The sequence below is a fragment of the Neodiprion fabricii genome, chromosome 1 (genome assembly GCF_021155785.1).
Source record: "Neodiprion fabricii isolate iyNeoFabr1 chromosome 1, iyNeoFabr1.1, whole genome shotgun sequence".
Classification (NCBI taxonomy): domain Eukaryota; kingdom Metazoa; phylum Arthropoda; class Insecta; order Hymenoptera; family Diprionidae; genus Neodiprion; species Neodiprion fabricii.
This window is the reverse complement of record NC_060239.1, coordinates 8,339,685-8,364,313: the sequence shown is the minus strand read 5'-3', so window position 1 is coordinate 8,364,313 and position 24,629 is coordinate 8,339,685. Positions and strand designations below refer to the sequence as shown.

The 24,629-nt window shown below is 40.7% G+C and overlaps 1 protein-coding gene across 1 annotated transcript in view; it reads left to right on the top strand.

The window, feature by feature from the left end:
* The window catches only part of LOC124177767 (suppressor of lurcher protein 1), a 354,466-nt gene that overhangs the window by 129,676 nt on the left and 200,161 nt on the right, over positions 1 to 24,629 (top strand). The window contains exon 4 of the mRNA XM_046560556.1: positions 19,832 to 20,046. Coding sequence (XP_046416512.1) covers positions 19,832 to 20,046 — 215 coding nt within the window. The remainder of the gene's footprint in view (positions 1 to 19,831; positions 20,047 to 24,629) is intronic.

Here is a 24,629-nt window from a genome sequence, read left to right as displayed (position 1 = left end):
GGGAGAGAGAGGGAGAGAGGGAGCAGCACGCGCGAGAGTAATCGCTCAAGAGCGCGAGTTAATTCCCGCCCCAACTCTCATTCCCCTTCACCGCGTTCGCAATACGTTATCCCGGATTCTCTATGCGTCTGGAATACATATAATAGATCAGCTCCTTCTTCATCTCCTTTTCATCCTTCGCACACTTCTCCTTCCGTTACACATTTCTTAAAAACTTTGCTTTTCGTCTCTCTGGCAAGTGCAGCATCCCTTGTTTCGATTTTGGAGAGGCAAAAGGTAATACGTGGACAGGTGGATAGCCAAATATCGATGGTGTTTTTTTCAAATCTTATTGAGAAACAGTCTCGCCTTGAGTACTTGTTATGAATTATTCCTTTCGTAAGCTGCGAAGGTCTTCTCAAAAATAAAGATATAGAAAATACTGGAATCTCGAAATTAAGCTCAAGTATAGATGCTTCCTTTCGTACTATTTAAAATTAATAGTTGAAATATTCTGAATTTTTTCAATTTCACTCGACAATAGCTCATTTTCTTGAGAATACTATTTTCTACGCTGAAACATTTTTTTCCTTCATGTTCGCATCGTTAAATATTTAATATCACAACATTGCACATATATTGATTGTGATTAACAGATGGCAATATCAAATTGACTTCTGGAAAAAGAGAAAATCTCTTCTAATGAATTTTTTGAAAATATTCTTTTGAATTAAATGATACGTCGTAGACTGATATCGGACAAATCTACTAAATTTTCAACAATTTCAAACTGATTTGAACCGAAGCCTTGATGTCCAAGTTTTTCTTTATAAAATCCAGTATCCTCTATTTTTGTACTTTTGAGGATAACTTCACAACTTATGTATATAATAATTTTATAAATACACCTTTGATAAACTAGTAAAAGCTATGTAGGAAGTCGGTACATGTACAGGTACCTTCGGTATTTTAAACCGTCATGTTGATTTTCAACAAAATTTCACAGAAAAATTAGTAACATAGGAAACTTTGCTGTTTGTAGATAAAAAATTTTCCCCATTTCTGTCGTTGAGCAGTTGCATGTTGTCCCGAAATGAGAAATTCTTTCTCTCATACAGAGCGACGTCATTCTTAGACGAGAAGATATTTCAACTCCGACGAAGTTTTACTCGACTCAGCAGAAAAATGGTACAGGCTAATTTATTTTTATTTTGAAAAGTTCTTTTTCGAATTTCATTTCACCTAAAAAAGTTTCAGAGAACAGCACTAGGCTTCCGTTATAGCCCTACTCGTAACCACTCGATTTATACCACCAACGGGAAAGGAAAAGTAAAAGAAAGAGAGTTAAAAAGGGATACGAAAAGAAATTGGAAGAAATTACTACATGAATAACAAAGACGTTGCGGGCGAACGCCGAACGTTGGAAAATATTATCATACACCGTGAAAAAAAGTAATCGATTCTACTTGGATTTGAAAGTGAAAATAATAGCGGAAAAAAGAAGTAGAATAGAAGAGTTCCTAGAGGTCGACGTTATCCAAATGCTGATCTCCAAGTTGTGATACAAAATCCGTTTTCTCCTAAGGTGACTAGATTAGAATAAGTTTTCTTCAACCCGAAGCTAAACTCAAATCAGTATACGCGTGTCTCAGCTTGGTTCACTGCGCGATATTTCCCAGAGGATTCATGTGAAATCGTTGATTTAAAGCAGTACTCGCAAAGACATATGTGCGCATAACTTCCGGAAGATTATTGACCCGCGAAAAGAATAATTTTGAAAGATCCAAGATTATGGCGTACCACGAAAAACTAGAAAACTGCAATTCAACTTCCGCAACTTTGTCCATAATTCGTATTTGACGAGATTTTTTGAGAACCATTTTTATTCGCACGGAGATGGTAACTTGATAATTTAAGGAAATAGCGACGATGTTTGTTGGCTCTTTTGCTCTGCACAAGTTTTTCATTTGTGATAAAACCAATCAACTCTGCTCTATAACTTATGACAGGAAAAATAATAATTTTGGATAGTTTGTTTCAATTATGAAGTATAAATCGGTGACTGCAATAATAACTGGGACATGAAACTGTTAGATACGCATGAAATTGATCACGATTACTGGAAATTACTAGAAATCCTGAAGGAATCGACCAGCTTAATTATCAAAACATCCAATCAAAAATGAATTCGACGAGCGTTGCTGATGATGAATTAATTTTTCGTGGTGTCAAAGATCAGTCGTAAAACGAGATCGGATGAGATTTTCATCTATGCTCCTTGATTATTGAGTATGTGCGCGCTGATGCACGAACTCTCTGTGACTGGGGAATCGAAAAAACGGTCTTTTTATAATTCGTCAAAGAGAATTCGGTCGACTGGATAGGGTACAAAAATGCGAAAGATCAAAAGGTCGGTGGCGCGGAATCCCGAAACTCAAACTACCGACAATTAAAAACGTAGAAAGACCACAAATACGAAAAGATGACTCGTGGAAAAGTAAAAATGTAGAAATAAACTTATACTGACATTTTTTTTTTTCTTGACAATGAGCAAGCTTACGAAAGGCAAAATATTCAATTGCGAAAATACCGAACAGTCAAAAAGTCGACTTTTCCAATGTCAGACTCAAGCCTTTTTCAAAAATCTGCGAACCCGAATTCACCAATAACGACTGACCAAAGACTCGAAAGGTCGAAATCTCGAAACCCGCTGAAGACAAAATGGCCAAAATGCCGGAAGGTTGGATGACGTCATAAACCCATATATTCTCTGGAACGACACGCGTATCCGATGGCCGGTGTCTGGTGCCATTTAGCACAAGCCCACGTAACCATGACAACCGTATTGCGGTCATTTGGCTTTCTGGCCCTTCTGCATTTTGCAAATCGTGATGTTGCTCCCTCTGAACCTTGATTGTCAACAACTATTTCTTTCAGTTTTACGGCTGTTGGAAGTATTATCTGCTCTCGATTTTTAATTTCGGAACGTTCATTTTTCCGTATCTCCACATTTTATGCTTTGGTCATCCGGAATGCCGACTGTCCTGAAAATACTTTTTCCGATAAGCAGGCGTTCGGTTAAATGAACATTCGGGAAAACAGTCATTCAACTGGGTGATGTAGCAAAATTCCCAGCTTCGGTACGCTGGTCATTCGTTGTTTTAGAATTTTTATCTCGAAAATTTCGGGTTTTCGACCAGTCGACTTCTTGATCTTTTAGGATTTTGACCCCCACCCAACCGACATCACACCCTTTTTCGCAAACGAACAGCATTACGCTACCGAACTGCATCTACCGTAGTTGTATTGAAGCTGCAGTAGATATTCGGAGTTTGGTTGATTTCATTTCATACTTTAACGAATACCGCTTCAATCTCATCACGAGTTGAAACTGGGTCGTGAAAAACGCGTCCGGTTTCAGTGAACCTTTAAATATAATTAAAAAACCACCTGCTTTCTGGATATTGACTCTGGTCATTCGACCGACTCTGTTTAACTGTCAGATCGAGCACATTATTATCAATTTGTTGACATGACGCGAAAAATATATTTATCGAAAACTGAATCTACAGTTAAATTATTTTGTCGTTTAAATCGTGAGAGCGTCGTGTAAATACGACGTACCATCTATGTTTCTCTTGAATGTAGAAATCAATTCGATTCTAAAGTTTATATGTAGAAAGAAATCTTGGAAATGTTGGTCTGATCAGAAAGAAGCATCAATTTTTGTCAACGTCTCGGTCCTTGGCGTGAGCCCTCCTTAAAACATATATTTATTTAAACATCTGCGACAAAAACAAAAACAAAATTCATTTTACATTCTGTGAATATAAGCAATAGTAAACAAGAAAGCTTGGAACTGACCTCGTAGAAATTCAGACCATGACTGGTGAATACTCAAATTCTTACGCTTCGCACAGCGTCAATAATTGTTGGATTTCCATTAGAAGGTTTCTCTTTAATTTTTCAATCTTGACCGTCAGATTGTTGAGAAAGATTTTGTCGACTACGCGCGTGGTACGATCGATAAAACTTTCGGGGTTAAACCAAATTTCGCGGTTTATTAAAGAATATTGATTTCCTCCGGACTTTTCAAAATCCCCAAAAATCGTTTTTAAAAAATATCAAACATTGTGATTACGTTGTTAATCTCGTTGAACAGTGTTCACCGATCATTACCTCTTTCCGGTAAATTTCGAACGCTTAAGACGATCCTAAGGGCGGGACACGAAGACGTAGATTTCGAGAGGAAACGCATACGAAGATAATACATTGACATTATATGCGTGCTGTGTTTCAAATAAAAGCAATAAAGCCCCGAGAGACAGCTGCGTGTATATCGCGGACCGGTGGGATGAGCCGGTGGAGTACGAAATGAAATATTGGCTCCATCTCTCCGGAGTATGTGATGATATTGGTGTAGCCGAGTGTCAGGGCCAAGTGTGATTACACGCTGATAGGCGGTTCTTCGAGCTGCGGGGAAATTCGTGAGGGGCGAGGGTTTTGGAAAAGGTGTTTTTGAGAAAAAAAAAAAAAAAAAAAACAAGTCCACGAGTGACGCGCACGCACTCGACGCGTGTCTTTGCGTCGCGTCGGCTGACGGATACTTCGGGATGTAAGAAATAAACCTTTCTAAACGAAATATCTCTTCCCGCAATAAAACATTTTCTCCTACCATTTCGCTCCGGCCGCGATATCACTCTGTACAAAAATAGAACTTCCCTTCGCTACACGCGTATAGGTATGAATATTTTACTATTTTCATACCGGAAAAGCATCCCCGTCTCGCTGCGGCTGAAACACCCGAGATTTCTCAAATTTATCTTCCCAACTTTTAGGGCACGGAACAGACGAACAATTTTCAAAAATTTACACGCGCGGAAGAGCGATGAACGGATTTACGTTCAAGTCTCGTTACGGTCGTGCAAAGCTTACGCTCGACCAGCTGAAAGATCCTTCCGCCGACAAATCATCCCCGAACAATTAGCCGAGCGAGCTAATTAGCTGCATGCATGGACGTATTCTCTGCATCTGAGTTTAGCGCGAGTTTCTGATTTGTTTAGCCCACACGGAGAACGGCGCGGAGCCGGATTCTGACAGATGCGGAAAGCTGAAGTCTGCAAGCTCTGCTAGGTATTTCTCAAGCTCAATTTGCTGCTCCGAAACTGAATTCACTCTGTAAATCTGCAGGTTTGGTTGTGATTCATACACGGGAGGAAAGCTTAGGCTGCCGCTATTCGTCTGAATTGAACAAATTTTTGACACGCCTTCGTCCAGTTCGTCGTTCTAACGTGTTCTGCAAAGGATTTTAGAGTAGATGGCTGAAATTCACGTTTAATAGTTCCTGATTTTAGTTTGGAAGGAATTGTTGACGAATACAAACGAGATCGTATTTCATTGTGTTTCAGAAAGGATCATCAAGCTTTAAAGAACTCCGTTCCTCATTCCCTTTTACAATATTTTCTCGCTCTCGAAAAGTTCTCGCATGCGTATTCTAAGTCTTATAATTAGCGGCAACAAAACTCCTTTTATGGAAAAGCAAAATAGTATAAGAAAAATGAAGGCCAAAACCATGTGAAGTTGACTGGAATAAAATAAAAATCCAACTGCCTGTTCATCCACTTCGTACGTTCAAAGTTACACAAACTTGAGATGAACTTGCTGGGATAGAGTAAGAAACGTTTCGCCCACATCTCAACCGAAGCTTGTAGAAATGCTTGAATCGATTCTCCTTCTTTTCTGCACTTGAACAATCACAGAACTCGGTGAGAATTTTTGTAGAAACTCAAGTAGGTGAATTTTTCAGCAATTGACACGCTTCGTTCATTCGTAAGATGCTCAGACATTTGACAAGCATTTACTCAATCGAAGCGATTGATAAAGTTCTCGAGGAGAACTTGCGGAACAAATTGGTGATAAAAACTTTCAGTACGTTTTATTCCGCCACTCCTCTCTCCTCTCTCTCTCTCTCTCTCTATCCTGCACCACTCCCTAACAAATTTCATTAATGTCAGCTTGTTTTTCTGGGCTCATACTTTGTTTCGCCGGTTGTTTACTCGTGACAGCTGTACCCCCTGGCTCAACGTGCAAGCATCGTTGTCACGCGTAAACTCACTTTGAGAAAAAAACACATGTGTCAAATTTCACACCTGGCAGTGAAAAACCTTCGAACGTGCTTTCGCAATTTGCCGTTTTCGATCAAATTTCATACCCACGTGCAGCGCAATTATTGTAGTCGCTGTGTTGCCATCGGTGACCGATAAATAATTACGTGCGATCCTTTCAACACGATACATACGTATGACGTATATTCGGAACCCTATGAGTTTCTATTTGTTTTCATGACTCCTAATCAAACAAATGTACATCGTGTTCGGGTAAACGTTTTTTGTTCCCCCAGAGTAACAGGGATAAATTATAAACAATCTACTCGTACGCATTTCAATCAGGCAAACTGGAGTGACTTTTGTGACTGATGATCGCTATTCTCATGCGTGACCAGATGGAATTACGTTCAGAATTGTACGTTTCTAATTTGTATTCAGACGAAATTCCGCTACTAATTAGTTTCGTCGCATTGAGTCGGATGAACCTCTGGCTCGAAATTGCTCTTCTAATTCGTGACTTCTATTCTCTTAATATCTCTGATCATTAAATTTCAAATTCTGGATAATAACCAAAGATTTGACTGATTAGAATTTGCCGATCTTCACCACTGACGATTATAATTGCTGCAATTTTCAAACGCGAATATCCGTGTTGGTATAATCGCGAGATCTGATAAAGAAGTGAAAGTGAAAAAGTTGTCGGAGTATTTTGTCACCTCAAACCTCATGAGGTGACTGCGGAGGTGTGAAAATCGGGGTTTCAACCATGCTCTCGTCTTTTAGCGAAGAAATTGGCAGCGAGAGACGATCATCCAGCGAAATTTGCCGTAAGAGATTTTATGCCCTCAGACGGACGACGGTGCGTTTCCACACAGTTGATCTTACGATATAATATATCAACGGCTTATACTACCTGCCATAAAATCTCCAGCCTTGGATGAAAAATGCCGCGATTCGCCTGAGTTTTATTTCGAAATTTTCATCATTGCGCACCGTTTTTATCTACAATATTAAAAAAACGCTAATGCGAGTCAGCCGATATTTGATATATGAAAAGCAAAAGTGACGACAAATAATATAGGTAACCTTAATAGCTTGGACCACGTAGCGAAAGAAAAAAAGAAATTCCTTTAATTGAAAATGTAAATATTCATTGTTTCCAGTGTAGATGGATACTTCATGTGCAGACATATTATCGTAAACAACTCCTGGGTATAAGAAGTGGAAAATTGCACATCTATGAACGCTAGTAAATTCGAGCTTAGCATGGGAGGCGTGCGTAATTGATAATTTTTTTCCAGTCCTTGGAGCGAATTTTAATTCACTGCACGGAGCTTTAATTAATTTGCTACACGACGCGCCTTAAAGAGGATCTCCCTCTCCGCGCGATGCCCGAAGCTTATCGCTATTACACGAAGCTTCTGCACGTAACTTTTATGAGGTCTTTCCGAGAAATTGACCCTCTAAAAGTATTACCATTATTACTAATACCGAATATGTTCAGTATATTTTGTTACAATCATTTTCATAAGTAATACGATGCTCGTTATAAAATCTTGGAATATGCAATGAAGCTCCAAAACGAGGGAGCTTTTTTGCTCGGGAAAACTTGAGGCCACGAGTAATACGTTGGAATCGGGTTTGAAGCTTCTTTATTTGAACGTTTGAAACTTAACCCTTTGGATCATCTTTGCCACACATTCTAAATCGTATCACTGACACTAGATTAGCTAATAAAATAGGTTCTAATTGTAAGTGTAATGTTTGCTTGCTGAAATTCATGATGAATTCTCGAAATTGCTTCCATAGAATCCTTCTTAATTGGTGTATAAACGTGCGACGTTATGCACAATATGATATAATATTACGTGAAATCCTTACATCAAAAATACCATTTTTGTTTATACAATCCAGTGATGACCTTGCGTTACGTGGAAATAATAATAGTGTAATAGTTTCCACGACTCCAAAGCACTTCGATTGAAAAACTTTTCTACAAACTACAACTTCATGGATCAAAACATATGAAGGGTTAGTTGAGTAGAAGCAAGCCGAACTGCGAAGTCATTCGAAATTCAAGTCAAGTTCAAATTCAATTTCCAATTAGAACGCGGCGATCTGCCACAACGACGTCATCCTCTCGAGGGTTCAACCTAACAATATCAAACCCTGAGTCGACTTGAATTTTTATCCACAGTGGCTTCGTAAGAATCGTCGTCAAAGCTTGCACCTATTTCTTGGCAGCTTTTCGCGCGCTCTAATCGGCATTTGCTACCGAGGTACAACTTTTGCCAGGAAAGATGACGACGCTAGTATCGTAAAGCGGATATCCATCAACCAAGTTGAAGAGGTTGATAATTTTGATCCTGAGTTTGCGGCGTCGCGAGCTCGTCATTGCTGCACATGGATCCATATATCGAGAGTCAACCCATTCAACCAGCGCGCTGAACTGGAGCCTACATCGGTTTCGGAACATCGTCGGGTTGTATTCAGCATGACAATAGAGATTTATGAATGCGAGCTGAGCTAAACAATGGAGCTTTATGAGAACGTAAAGCTACCCCAATGGATGCCGCTCGCTTCGCGTGTAAAGATCAATGTTTTAAGGTGGCTCTTCTCCCTACTTTAAGCTCGCACGGCCTCCCGTCTTTGTGTATCGAGCTTCCTTTGTCGACTTGCCCACTCTTCTCGCCGCCCAAGCCTCTTGGAGATTGTTTGTAACTTGCTGGATTTTACTTTTACCTGTTATTTTTCCATAAAATTCGCAAACTCCGCTGTTTTGGAGATTCGTCGTCGTCGTTTTTACCCCAAACTCTGTTCGTCGCGGATACCACTGCTCATCGTGAAAAGGTGTTGAAGAACAAAATTCCAGTTTTTTTATGATATTATTTTCTAATCAATTTCAGCCGTGACGACATTCGCGGTGCTGAACCTCTTCTTCGATAAACGATCAATAAAACTGGTGTATTTTTGTTACGGTCGACGCCTTTGAGTTTGCTACTTGTCGATTTTTACCGTTCGAGAAATCGTAGAAATTCCAAGAATAAGATTCACTGCATACCGGCGATTTCGATATTCGATCCAAGCGAAATGGAAAGAATTTTACAAATTGAACAACTTTGTGAAAAAATACTTTTGAAACATTACCATCGACGAACAGCGTAAGCAATTAATCAGAATTATTCAGAGAGTAGAAGAAAACTGAAAAATGTACAACTTGTAAATGTTTCCGGTACATTCCCTCATATCTTTACGACGCGGCGACGGTCAACGTTTCCGTCCGCATGAAGTGTTTTATTATAAACCGTTAGTTCGCGTACAGCAATTTGTAACATCAGGGTATCGAGATTGACTGAAGAAATCCGAGTTGACGTGGCAGTTTCCTCGGACCTTGTACTAAACTTGAAAGTTAAAAATTCCTCCATCACACCGTAAAGGTTCACGCACTGTCCGCTTCACGGTTATAATAATTTTAACTGGACTATTCGCCATATTGCTGGACCATAACAAAGGCGATTGCGACAGTCGACTGGAAGCTGTAACGTAGGTGTGCCCATCAGCCCATCCAGCGTCGTAATTCCGAGATGAACCGATTCGTCGTTCGCGCGATAAACGTTACGGCGATACTTGAGAATTGCGAGAACGCGGGGTTCAACCCTTGAGAAACACGGTTCGAGGCGTCATTTCTTTCTGCGTAAAGATAGCGGGAGGCTGCGAGAGTTAAAAGTTTACCTAATGTTCGTAAAGAAGAAAATTTGCCGGCAAGTCGATCTACAGAGCCAGGATACAGCATTGATTTATCGCCTCGATATTGAGACGTTTCGCTCGAGCTTCTCGCCTGGACACAGAGGTAGACCATTTGTCAAACTGCGGCACAGTGGGAGGATGAAGTATCGGTGACGGTACCTGGCGTGGAAGCAACCGAGAGATACACGATCCCGGAAAATTGTTGCTCATTCATTTATTCATCTAAAATGCGAAATGAACGAGGGTTCCTTCGCTCTCCGATCTACTCGCGATCCCTTCCACTTGAACACGACTCTCTTCCAACGCGTTGCCGGCCTTGCGTGACGGTGCGAAGAAGGATGTCGAGTCTTTATTGTAGGTAGTCGAAGATTCGAGCGAAGTACGACCCTTCGAGTAACAGATCGAACCTAGGGGATAAAATAAAGATTAAGAGTCCAGCTCGCCCCTTTCGACATCACCACGGCTCCCCGAACCTTGCCGAATTCATGTACTCAAATTAGCCAGAGACGCGACGCATCCATCGCTAACTACCTGATAACGAGTGTGGTTGTGGTTACTGCAACGCCATTAGGCAGGAAATAAACATCAGTTTATGGTCTATGTAATAATACGAGTTTCTACCTCCACTCGTCGCAGTTGTTGTTACGCTAAAATTGGACACTCGAAGGCTCGGAAATGGAGTGAAGAGGTGAAAAAAAAATCGTCGTACTGACTTGTTTGTTAATTTTCACCAAGCTTTTACCGTTTTTCATAGACTCAAGTTTCCCGTTTGCGATCCTTTGTCCATTGCGTTAGTCGATACCTTGTAACGTGAAACAGTTGTTCATTTCGTCTCTTGGAAAACAAAGGGAGATAATAGCGTTACTTCAATTATTTTTCACCGTGTAACTGGTACGTTATATTAATGCGGTTCTGGGCATTGCGAACAATCCAATTATAATACGTTTTTTTTATAAATTTCCTTTAGTCCGAATATTCCGCTAAATCCTCATGATATTTTTTTCTTCCTCACTTTTCTGCAAAATATGGATGTGTTTCGAAATGTTGTCATGCGCGCAAGTAGAGGTGAAAACACTCGGCGGATTTTGGTACCATCCGAACTAAATGGAATTTCTGTCGCGTGATTGATACTCAAGTTGAGGCGTTGGAACATCAGCCCATAAATTGAATGTAAGCATAAATTAATCTTGAACTCAATTTAAAGTACATGAGTGGTGCGAGCTGCTGTCTCATCTCAGGAACGCAGGAAGAGCGACTGCTTGATTCAATTATTATACTCTCCGTACGACACCACTGCCTGCGTGCATTACATGGTGAAACGTGTTGTTTACGTCTGTAAAGCCTCGTAAGGTTTGAAGGATCCAGCACCATTCGATACTTCGGAAATTGTAATCCTACCGCAAGAGTCGGTGTAACGAACTCTTCTACTTATAGTTACCCACGGGAGAAACTGTTCTTTGCATTTAAAGATGACGAACCTGCCAAGTTCAATTCCTTCGGTGCAAAGAAATCGGACCATTTGGTGACTTTTGATATTCCCTCGGCGCTTGATTGGATATCCACGAAATTGTTTACCTTGACGTAAACTTACTCTCATCTCAGAGGCACGTCTATCGGGATGTAGACGTTGAAAATCACCTTGCCGAATTTGGTTTGCAGAATCCTGAAATTGAAGGTTCTATAGAAGATTGAAAAATTCAGACGATGACAGTTTTTTCAACATCGGTGTTGGCCTACCGTTTCGTAGGTATCGTGGAGTTCATACTCACTGTAGATTCTAGTCAGCCGGTCTTTGGGGAAAATACGATTCCATATCCGTTGCATACGGCACGGCTGTGAAACGGTGCTGAGTCAGCAACGGTTTTTCCCTCATACACGACGTTCACCTCTCCTAATTCTCACTCTCCGGCAGAAGCTTCTCATCTCGCCGATGGGAGAGGATCTCTGAATTATTTGGTCCCAATCAACGACCTTCCTTGATCTACCGGAATTCATGACGATTTCTCAAACGTTCCTTGAAGCACCCAGCCAAGTTGGTAGAGATCGATATAATGGTGCTTCTGGGACGTTTGATGCTGATGGATTTTCAATCACGATCACACGAAACCCGGAAACTTCACAACCCAAGCTCTCGTGATTAGTCCGAATTTTTTTTTTTTTTTTTCGAGACAGTGAAGAGGACTGAGAATCGACGACGTCTCGTCTAATCTCGGACCCCGGAAAATGCCTGCAGAATTGAGGTGGTAATATTACCCACATCCTTTCCCGAGTGACAATCAACTTTTGACAAAACTTTTCGAGTTCAGAATTTCTCTTGTTTCGTTTCGTTTCACTTCTTGTTTTTTTTTTTTTTTTTTTTTTTTTTCACGACATTTCCTCCGAAGTTTCACGGCCCTCCTTACGTTAGACTATAGTGTCGTCGGGCAATTCGTCCTCGACACGTGGGGAATTCAACGTTTCACCTGGCCTCCCTCTTTCGAGAACCTCAGAGCGCAGCGGACGCGGCGTCTTTATACCGGCAGAACAAACCACGAAAGTCTAATGGAATCACCTCTAAAAGCTCTCTCCGAGTCTACCGGAACTCGGGTGAAACCGAATAACCTGAACCATGCACTTGCTGCACGGTACAAGAGTGTTTCAACGTGAGAATAAAATAAACACGTTCTAGATTCCCGTGGTTACGTGTAATGGACATAGACGCGGACTTAAATGTCCATTCCAATCAGATTGTTTGAACACCATGCGAGGCCTTCGAATATCTATCCACCACGTATCGGGGATTAACGAATCCTGCATAGTCTTGTTACTTGTCCCACACGTGACGGCAATATAGAATTGTTGCTAACCGCAGTCCCCACCCGATTGTCGAGAGGAAAGCTCGATCGCTGAAGGCATTTTATCCAGGAGGTAATATGAGGCTTGATCTCGTCACATACAGTCTCTGACCGGAGATTAATCCGGATCCAAAAGGTGGTCCGACGGTACCTGATGAATAATACAGGCTGGTTTTCACTGTTGTTGTTCTTTTATTGATAGTGGCAAGAGTGCGGGGATTCAATAAGCCAGGCGCTATGTAAAAACCGTTGGAACAGCAGAGAGTAAAGGTTTCACTAGACCTCAAGTACAGGAAATATATCTGCGTGTTTGAGAAAATATGAAATTAATTGATAGGCCTGGTTTGATCAAACTCGATCCAACAGCAGCCTGCGAATGTTATAGAATATTCCTGTCACTAAGCTTGTAATAGAAACAATGTATGGATATTACAAAGTACAATGCTAATTATATTGGAAAAACGACATTTCGGAGCAACAAAGCGTTGAGAAACTCCAGTCTATATCCGAAACTTTCACCGCGATACTCTCAAAGGGCTCATCGTTGTAAAATTTCATTAAGAAACTAATGTACATAATTAATGATACGTACGACACGGAATACTAAATTTGTAAACTGAGCCTGGAGGTAAATAAGGTTGGCTATGAGTATACAACCGAGTTAACTATGCATAATTTTCATTTACACATCCATTGCACACTTCAAATTCATTTTAATTTGAGATCCCGCTGAAGACAGCCGAAATGCCGAAAGGCTGGATGACGTCATAAACCCATATATTCTCTGCAACGACACGCGTGTCCGATGGCCGGTGTCTGGTGCCATTTAGCAAAGTCTACGTAACCATGACAACCGTATTGCAGCCTTTTGACTTTCTGGCCCTTCTGCATTTTGCGAATCGTGATTTTGCTCCTTCCGAACTTTGATCGTCGACGACTAATAATTCGGGAAAACAGTTAATCAATTGGGTGATTCAGCGATAATTACAACTTCGATACGCTGGTCATGGGAATTGTTTTAAAATTCGTATTTGGAAAATTCCGGGTCTTCGACCAGTCGACTTTTTGGTCCTTCGGGATTTTGACCCCCACCCAACTTCTCACTTACCGTCCAATCGCAACTTCGATTGTGCTACCCCGAAACGACCGAGCCATTTGCGACTCTGGAATTCTAGCTGGAGTTTCCTCGACACTCGACACTCCAGACGATACAGATACTCAAAGTATCCTCTAGTTACTCGCGTGTAAGCGTTTCGCGAAACTCCGCTAACCCTTCTACCCGACGATCCTACGTCTCGAGCAAGAGAGTCGATTTGTTTCAAATGTTCTCTGCCTCGCGATGCTCGTCGCTGCTGACTCGATTCACCCGAGAATGACGGCCCGATACGTTTCACTTAATCAAAACTCTGCATAGTTAATCGCTGATATTCACGTCGAATATTAGCCGTCGTGCAATGCGCGAGATTCGCGTTGATCCGTTTTTCGATATTCAACTCGGATTATCCGCCCGTCAATCAATGGTGTCGGGTATAAAAGCTGGGCTTGTTCAACGAGTCCGAAAACCTCAGCTACGCATCGAAACACCCATCGCAACGACGAAGTGCAGAATGAGTGACTTTTTTTTCATTCATTCGGTCTTCGATTTTCATCGACAATGTGCTTGGATACGAAAATACATGACCTCTAATAATTTCGAAAAATACGCAAACACCGAACAGAAAAAAAGCGTAACATCATCGATGATCTACTGTGCTGGAAAGGGTTAACACAGAGATGTGCTCGTCAGATGCGTGAAGGATGTGCTGTAACGTAAAAGCCAAAACCAATTTAGGAGGTTCGAAATGCAACCATAAAGTTGAAACTTTTGGTTCGGTAGCTCTCCGCTGCTCTCTAGAGTATAATTTATGAAGATAGAATCACGCAGTGGAGTGTCCAACTTCGGCACATAAATACAGATAGAGAATCTTCGGAGAAAAATCCCTTATAACGGTCAAGCTGCAAAAAGGTGGAGTGAAACCACAGGGAGATATAGCGATCTAGCTTATACACACAAAATCGAAGGTTTAAAAACCCGCGGAAGATAAAAGCCAGCCATCCTTTCTCAATCTTATCGCAGCAGGATTTTCCACGATTCACGATTCCTCCTCAGGGTTAGGACTGATATTTTTCTTTCTATTTTTCTTCTCATCCGCGGTAATGAAAATTTTCTTACCTCTGATGTACTTGTTTGAACAATCCGATGCGAACAAAAGGGTGAAATGGAAAACCTCTTTTCATTCTTGAGTAAGCTTCAGAAGTTCTTCATTTCCGTTTCAACGTCGTCTGATGTACACTCGACGGACTCGGTAAAGAATAATCCGTAAGGGTCTCCGGGCTGGTGCATAATTGATGACGAGAAATTCTCAATCCTGATATGATTGGTTCGAAAAATATGCGTGGAAATCACGTGGGAGCATAAATTCCAAATGTAATATTCGAAAAAGATTTTTCACCGTTGTCCCTTGGGTCTCGACGACGACGTCTGGCGTAACGCCAGTCACAGTCCTCGCGTTATCGCGAAAACGAGTCTCGAAGTGCCAGTCTTCTTGCGACAAATTTTTTCGCATCTCTACACGCTTCGCTGCGTTAATCATCCTCCGCAGCCTCTATGATAACCCATTTGCTTCACTTGCACTTTTCAACGCACATCGAGTTAAAGTTTTTGAAAACCTTAATACTTTTCGATTTAGTTACCAAATTACGGCTACCCGTACTTAAATTTCTTGCGCGATAGTTTTTCGGACTTTTAAATCACTGGGCTTTAAGCTTGAAAACCATTTGCTCCAGTTTTTGGTAACCAATGTCGGTGATAACTGTTTTGGTACTTACAGGCACCAATGGATCATTTTCCGGAGAAACGACGGTCAGTCTTTTAACGTTCAATCGCTGAAAGTATCTTTTTAAATGAGATCCGGTGACTTGAAATTTATTCGACGGCAGTGCTAAGTATCACAGTTAGGTTCGTAACTTTTTGGCGAAGGTCGAGGGTAAAAAATACCTCTTGTCGAGGTCTGGAAGGAGTGAGTCAGAATTATAACGTTGCTAGGAGCCTCCGTGCAGGCTAGAAAACCGGTATAAATCTTCGTTCAGAGTTGCAGCCCTCATTTCTTCCCCGCCCTCCACCCTCGCAGGATATAATTTCACACCCTCGGGCCCTCGCTGACTCTCTTTCGGCGTCTTCGAGCCACCGTCGCCTCAGCTATTCCATCGCAGCTTTCCGGGTAACCACTTAACCTTCATACTCTCGCTCTTTCCCATCTTGTCCCCCATCAACGTCTATGAGATATGGAGATTGAGGTCCAGAAAGGTTCAATCACGAATCGTGTTACGTGACGATTTTTCACTTAGTCTTTTCTGACGACAATCTTAGGACAAGGGTAGAATCGTTTAAACTAGTGGCAACGGTCGTGAATGGTGTGAAGAAAAACATGACCGTAGTCAAGCGTGTGACGATGTATTCTACTCAAAGTAAACACTGAGGATTGAAGGTTTGAGCGGATTAATGAGACAGTAGGCCTGCGACACTCGGAGGAGAGAGAAGTCGGTTTCAAATATGTTTAAACGAAATTCCGTGAAGTGTGTGCAGAGAACTAACTTCTGATCAGGTAATAAACCGATAAGAAATTCACGACGACGCTTAGAATTAAAAAACAAAAAATCGCGTGATCAAATTAAATAACACACGTAGTAAACTATTTACATTAAATCTCCCTTCAACATACAACGTCTTCTATCCGCTCTACGCTCTCATGCAAATTTTAATCATCAATGTCCGATATTTTATCTTTCATTCCTCTTTGTTCTATTTTAGAAGTTGTTTTTAATTAAATTCATTTTCATTTTATACTCCTTGTGCTGTCTTTTCGCATTCAACTCTAGCCTATCAAACCAAAATTTTTGGCTTGCGACGAGTACGAAGGATTCATTTTATATTCTATTAAGTATAAACTTTATAGTATGACTCGTCGATCGTAACATAAATAAATTAATAATCTGTTTTTGACACTGTCTTGAACGATTTTCTGTATTTTTCTGATTGCTCTCTTTTATTTCATATTCAATCTTCTTGAAAAATGTTACAAGTGAATTTGAAAGTGAGAGGAGTTGTTCCTGAGAAGTGTTCAGGATTTTCTTCGATCAGATACAGTCTGATATGCGAAGTAGGGTCGAGAGTATGTCCGTCGTTTGGTGTTTACGGTTCGTTCGTGATTCCGGTGCGTAGTTGCGCAGTTGAGAGAGTACAGTGCAACCTGAATTTCGATCAATCGGCGAACCAAATACATACAAGTCGAGGCGCGAGTCTTTTTTACAGACGTTCTTGATACGGATTGAAAGTGAATTTGGTAGTTTTCGTTAATTAGACAATTCCCGAAGCTGATCGAATCGCGACGCAATGAATTAACTACAACAAGATTGAAAACAGGATTTCTAAGTCACCGGAAAGAACCGATTACGAAATACTTGCACGTTTGATCAAGTAAACGTTTTTCATCGCACCATTATCATATTGGAAAATAATTTTCCCACGTGAAAACTCGCTGTGTTCTGCAACGAATTCATTGTCACGCATCTCGAGATTCCGTCCTTGAAATCATCACGTTTTAGCCGGAAAACGAGTCCTAATCAGCACGTTTCTACATTGAAATTAACCGTATAATTAGCCGATCTGTTTCGGTATGCCCGCTGCGAAGTGAAGTATAGAGCTCCTCTGGGCAAGGCGTGGCGGACCAGGATGGCAAGGAGTCGGAGACAATTGGCCTGTCGGAGAGATAGATGAGGCTGACCCCGGGGTCACGGGTTCGGAAATCCCAACTATCCTCATGTCCAGAGATTATAGCCGGCGTCAGAAGCGTCTAATGGCGTGTATTTTGATAATATTCGCGGTTCAAAATAGGGGAAGGTTCATCAAATGTAAATATCAAGATTTGGCTAAGTTCACGTTTATCTAAATCGTTTGATAACTAAGTTATGACCAGTTTTTTTTTTTTCTCTCTTTTTTTCCTCACTTTTTAACAATCTTTTGGCAGAAATTCTCCTTGGCGTTATGTTTTTATTGGCGTAAATTCGATCCCGAATTACGTTCAACACGAATTGTTGTGTACGATATTCTGAAGGTTTAAAAAACGTGGCTCTATACGTTAGTCGGGATTCAATTTTCGCGAAAGTTTGACACGGTGAAAGGTTTCGGTACACTCAGATGCGGATCAAACGTCAAAAGCATGGTATGAGGACTTGATCCTACTCAATTGATAATGAAAGAGTTTTTTTGAAGGACTTTTGTACCTTGTGGAAATGTTTTTATAACGTATCTTAATTAAACTATAATGCTGTGTTTTTTTTTTCTAAATTACAATCCAGTCCAATTAAAGATATCTCAGATATAGTTTTTGAAGTTTCGCCTAGTTTTGCATTAGTATGACAATTATGAGAGTCACCTCTGTGATCCTGGCTTTTGAAAAACGCTCGAAAAGTCAGGTGCACGACTAAGTGAAATGAAACTGGATTATGAAAGTGAATCAGTTTAAATCGAGAGGCCGGTGTAGATTTCTTTCAGTGTATCTCGAAGAAGAAAAGGGGGCGGGTTTTTCTCGAGCTCGGATTCCGCCGAACGGTAATCGGAAACACTTGAAATTCGAAAATGCAAATTGGGTAAAGGAAATGGGATGAATCAGCTCCTCTTCGCCCGTGTATATGTGCACCAATTACAAACAATGGCTAAGCCGAGACCAGATTAACATTCTGATGTCGTATTTACGCGCTCAGCATTACGCACACGATTGCAGAATAGCCCTGTACACAGCTATACGGGGAGATAAGTATATGTTCTACGCCCACATAGCTGTACTCGAGCATTATCTCGTGGCGTGGATTAGGCCAAGCTTACACAGGGTGTTGTTAGATACGAGGGGCTGAAAGAGAAGTTAGCTTTATCTCTATACTAATTGTGAGCGAGAAACTATACCGACGTATTAAATTATTCCGCCGTTTTTCACCCCATAGGAATTACGGATATTTTAAATACCATCATAAATACAGAAGAAGTAAGCAGTTGGCACGATTTCTTAATTTATACTTCAAGCGTAATGAGAACTTGGGCCTTTTTTCTCTACAGATATCGTTCGTCATCTTGGGTGCAAAAGTAATTTAGATAGATTTCATACTTCTTTCATACTCGCGATACATGGTTAGCACTTTGCTAGGTATTAAAAATTACGTGTGTAACAGATCCATGTATGTAGGCACAGTGATTTTGGTTGTACAACATGTACCGTTCGTTTTGCTGTATTACTTCAAAACTTCGTTATTTAATTAAAAAATGTCACATTTTTCATCGCGCATGATTCAGTATAAATTTCGAGTGATTTTGTCTAATAATTGGATTCTATTCCCATTTGTAGAGGAGTAAATAAACCGTCAATTCTGTAGCTTTAAACATTCTGTCGTGCCTGGAATTACCGAACCGTTGTGCAAGTGAAATATTAGATATTGATTGATTGAAATATGCGTGGAAACTGACGCAGAAGCATCGCGTGCGAGTGAGGGATGGTCGATTCCATTATTATACAGTCCTTGTTGAAGGGATGGGAGAAGCAGGGAAAAGAAAAAAAGAAGAACGTGGAAATCGACGCTTAAATACATTTTACGAGATTGAAACGTTTTTGGTCCACCAGAAATTCGGCAATGCCGATTGGCATTGCATTCAAATTTTCGCGAAAACACGCAATGAAGGCAAATAACCATCAGGCACAGACTCTATCCACTCGAAGAATCCGGGGTACGCCGAGTGATGAAAGTAAAAAATAAAGCTCGAAGCAAACGGGAACCGAGATAACATAATTGAAACTTTATTACGTCTGACTCGTGTAAAAATAGAAGAAAACAGACGAGAACCAAACCAAATAAAGAGAGAAACAATCGGATTAACAACTTCACTCCGCCTTCTGCCTTGCGGATTAGTTGAAAAGTATCAATGAGCAGACAGCGTCTGTCAGATTGAACCTTCTACGTAATCTACGGAGCATCTTTTTTCCCATGTGCAACGTGTAAAAGGGGTCCTCGAAGGATAACAACCTCTGTAAACTACAAGAGTCCACAGAATGTGTGATACGTTCTGGTTTGTTTCAGCTGTTCGAGTGGGGATTTTATCAAGGTGTTTCTACACTTGGAGAGCAAAGGGGTCTCCGAGTACACACCCTGGTCCGGTCTTTTATGCGGAGGCTTGGGGGACATCCCGGCGAAACTCTACAGCTCTGGACCAGTGCTTATTCTCGAGTTGCACACAGAAGGGGCTTCGACCAATGCGACTGGCTTTACCGGCAGTTTTCATTTCATCGACAGACGTGAGTTATTTCGAGTACCAACCTATTTTTCGAGGGTTCGACCCTTGCCACACGCGCGAAGCTTCGCGTCCTTACGGTCCTTGTACGTGGTAAAAATTGTCGAGACTTTGTTGAATCGTGGTTCGTTTATAATCGGGTAATTTAACAGGCGCCAGTGAGCGCGAATCCATGACAATAACAATATCAACGGCCAGGACGGCTGCATTGATCGATTAGTTTACATTCAATTTGTAGCTGTACACAGACCGCGTTGCCATTCCAACTATCATCAATAATCTTCCAGTACACGGTCTGACGGGTATTAACCCACGACTCGCTGATCGCATTACCGCTATCGCGTTTTCGCTATCAAACACTGCAGTACTAAACTGCATCGTCGAATAATTGCATTACTATTGGAACGTCAACTCGACTTACCGCTCGATAATAAAGCTCGAGGATCACGCGACTTAGAAAGCCGAGGCACCCCAAATCCGATCTTTGCTCTTCTGCGTTCGACTTTGATGTCCGGATAAGACGCCGCTCTCATTTTAAATCTTCTACAATTAACTTTCTGCTCTCTTTCGAGAGCTTTAATCGAGTGGCCCGTTTCCGAGCACGTCTCATTTGTCAAAGTAAATTTGAACAGTCCTTGCATCGGAATGAGAATCGTTGGGGACTAAAGAGAAAAGATCACAGTCTTTTATTATTCCGTCCGTAAAACACAGTTTAAAAGCCCAGAAGCATTACCACTTTCTTTCTTATTTCTTTCTTTCTTTCTTTCCTTTCTTCCTTTCTGATCTTCAATTTTACCGACAAGAAATCCGAGACGAAAATGTCACAGCTCTCAAACCTGCGAAGCTCTTGCTCTGATTGTTAGTCCGAATCACCGTTGCGGGTGAATATTGCGGACGATGCTCGCCGCTGAAAGGGTTCTGCATGGATTTAATGCATTTCACTTCCGTTAAGCATCTTTCGTAATGACGTATTTATCCAAAATCGTGAAAACCGTACCTATTGTCCTGTATGCGCAGATGACTGGCCATTAAAAGTCCTGTGACCCTTTTCTTTGAATGCACACGTCGCAGGAGTTCCGCTTAACGTTGCAGTTTTTATCCGTTGTATAATAATCGTGATTTATTTTTAATTTCAAAGAGTATAGAAAATAAAATTCAGTTTTAATTTTTTCATGTCCAATATTGTCGTGTACAAAAAACAAAATATTTTATCTCAATGCGAATTGTCTGTCTGAGAAAAATTCCTTTTATTGCATCCGTCGGCTGTGTTAGAAAAATCTTCTCAACTTTTGAAGAATAAGCCGATGAAAGTTTCCCAGAGCTTCATACAGCTGTGGTGGCAAGTAAAAGTTGCATTTGTCGTAAAGCTAGAACGGCGACGGTCTCTAAAAACGTGGAATTTGGCAGACTGCGTACGTATTCAAGAATGACAGTATTTTCGAAAGAATCAGCGTTTTATCAATTGACAAAACTTCACGGGACACGTTTTGCAAAGTTTTTTTCAGGCAAAATTAAACGATTAAGTAATGAAAAGAAAATTAGTTAATTTCCGGGAACACTAATTGTTTGAAATTTTTATTCTTACGTCGAATACCGGTCAACATTTATTTCTATTCAATTTTCGCAATATCGGTAACCCCATCAAAGCGAATTTAAAAAAAATTGAAACCGTTTTTGCATAAAAAATATTGTTGCGAGGGGTATTTGTTTATTTATTTATTTTTTTTTCCAATGGAAAACCTTAATGTGTTCCTTTTTTCCTCGAGTTTTGAGTAAGCTCTGCTCTTTTTCTTCTCTGCGTATGGCAGAGGATTCTCGACAAACCTACACTGAGAAAAATTTCATTTGTTACAGTAACTAAAAAAATTCAGTAAAACTGTTGTTGTCAAAGAAACTGTTTGAATATTATTGGAATTACGAAAAACGAGGTAAACGTAACCATTTTTCGCTATTGTCGATCTTGTTTGGGTAATTTCAGTGCAAAATCAGTTTTTTCGGTTTACTCTACATTTTTAGTCAAATAAGGCTTTAACGTCAATTTATCGTTGCACAAGCACTAAAAATTTTCGCAACAGTTACAAGAAAATATAGCAACAGTGATCGTAATGAGGAAGAATAGTGACGGATACCAGAATTTCCGGTAACAGCTATAAAACTAATTTTCGTTTTCTACCTAGAACTATATTTTTCGATAGTGGTAAAAAAAAGAAAATAGTTAACCGGAACTAAAAATTTCTCTCAGTGTATAATTGTCTTCTAACGACACTTCACATTGTTTGGATAAGGAAGGGTAACGATGTTACTCAATCGCATCCATACGGCTTGATCATAGATCGAGGATTTCGATCAATGGTGGCATCATGAAATCATGTAATAGCGTAATATCCATATATACGGTTGGACTTGCGACCGTTTGGCTTAGAGGGAAGATGGTACGATGCCATGCCGGTGCGGCTAGGACCGTTTCAATAAAGGGTTGCCCTCGGGGAGTCCTGGGGATTTAATACCAATATCCGTCTCCCCGTCGCGTCGCCCGTACGTGTATATTCTGCGTGTGTGTGTGTGTATTCCTCCTCAAGGAGTATACCTTCACCCTCACTTCTCAACATCTCTATTCCCTTCTTTGCCACACGATTCTTAACCGTTTTCCGGTCACTTTTTCATCCTCGAATATTACCCAAGAATTGACCGTTCTCTAGACGATAATCGATAACCAACCACCGAAAATATTTTTACCCAACTTATTTTCGGGGCTGTTCATGTCATTCCCGGGGGGGGGGTTAAAATTGAGGAGCTACTTGAAAATAGAGTCCGCTCCAGACCCCATTTTGATTTGACTACATATTTCATTCCGCACCGTTTCACAACCCTCGCCTTTCGCGCCAACAATTTTTTTTCTTCCTTCTTCTCTACTTTATGTACACGCGTAGGTATACATATGTGTATTATCGTAATTGCCTCGCTGGACCAGCTTTGTCGAACGAACCGTTTTAGCCACATATTTTTTTTGAAGAGTATCGAGTTTATTGCTGCAGTACCCACTGGTAGAAACAATTTGTCCAACAAATGTTAAGCGTTTCGTGCTGTGAAATTTCGGCGTTTGAATAAGCTCGGGTTTCAAATTGTTTTCGAGGAGGTAGTTTGGATGGTTATAATTGCTTTATTTGATTCATGTTTCAGTTCACAATGATTATAAATGCGGAAGATTTGCTTGATTTTCCTCTATACGATCGCTCTTTTTTTTTTAACAACGCGAGTCCAAATGGATATACCTAATTACTTATACCTAGAAATTATATGAGGCTAGATAATATTAGATATGAACAAAATTTATTTTTATGATTATACGTGTTCATTTTTTTCCATGAAAACTACGTAGCCACTGGAAAAGATTTCCCTTTTTTTCAGTAAACAATTCAATATTGTCATTGCTGGCGTAATCAGAATCCTTGCAATATTGTGAAATTGAATATTCAATTATCCCAATTTGAGAATAACAGTGTTTCAGTGCGTCTGCAGAATATGACCTTGTCAATAAAATCAGCTATCATGGAGTAAAGTGGAACGAACACGTTATTTTTTTTTTTTTTACAATTTTGAAGTGATTTGATACGAAAGATGAACATCTAAGCTATTGGTGATGATTGGTGTATTTTCTAGTTTCTTATTTTTAAAGAGATCTTTGCCAGCTTACGAATTTAACAATTCAATAAATGGAAAATACACTTTTGACAACATTAAGAAAGTACCTGAATCGAAATTTCCACTTATTTCCGTATACTTTAAAAATCTGGTGAATTTCTCACGATCGTGCAAAAAGAAATAATCATCGTTCCGTACAAGAGTCCAAAAGATCTTCCGCATGATACGGCCTGAAATTCAGTTTTCAACCCGAAAAAAATCTAGCTGAAAATCACGTAATCGCGGTTCGCCGTGAAGCGATAAATAAAGGATGCGATAATTCTTGTATAATTCAAGCGAAAGCGACACTTTCGAGCCGTCGACCCGTCGCAGGTACGTCGGTTTAACGGCTCGGCTCTGACGGGGATAAAATATACGGATACCGAGAAGCGCGGACAGTTATACCCAGATAATACAGGCTTATACACGTATATTATACATATACATTACCGCATTATGCATCGCGGATAGAGTCTGGATGCACGGTGGCGAGACGTCGAGGTGCATGATTATGCAAAGCGGGAAGCGAATGCGGCGGCTACACTTCGGTTGAGTTCAATCACGCCAAGGCCGGGTAATGCCCTTAAGATTGCCGGCTTATCAGCTCCGCCCTCTCTTCCCCTCTCTCTCCCTCTCCTCTCTCTTCTCCAGCCCGGTGCAGTAGCCTCGGCAAGAAGCCGCAGGAAGCCGAGATTCGCCGGGGGGAGTAGCTCCGAGAAACCGGAAGGAAGTTACGATTAGTTGCCGGGCATGCCCCGCTGCATTCTAGTGCCGGTAATTGCAATATCTGTTTAGAGCGTGAACCCTACACCTGTTTCTTTGGCTTTATCCGTCAGCCTCTCGTCATTCATCCGACGACGCGACTTTTACGGAATCGTCTCGTTATCGTCCTCTAGAGAAAAATTA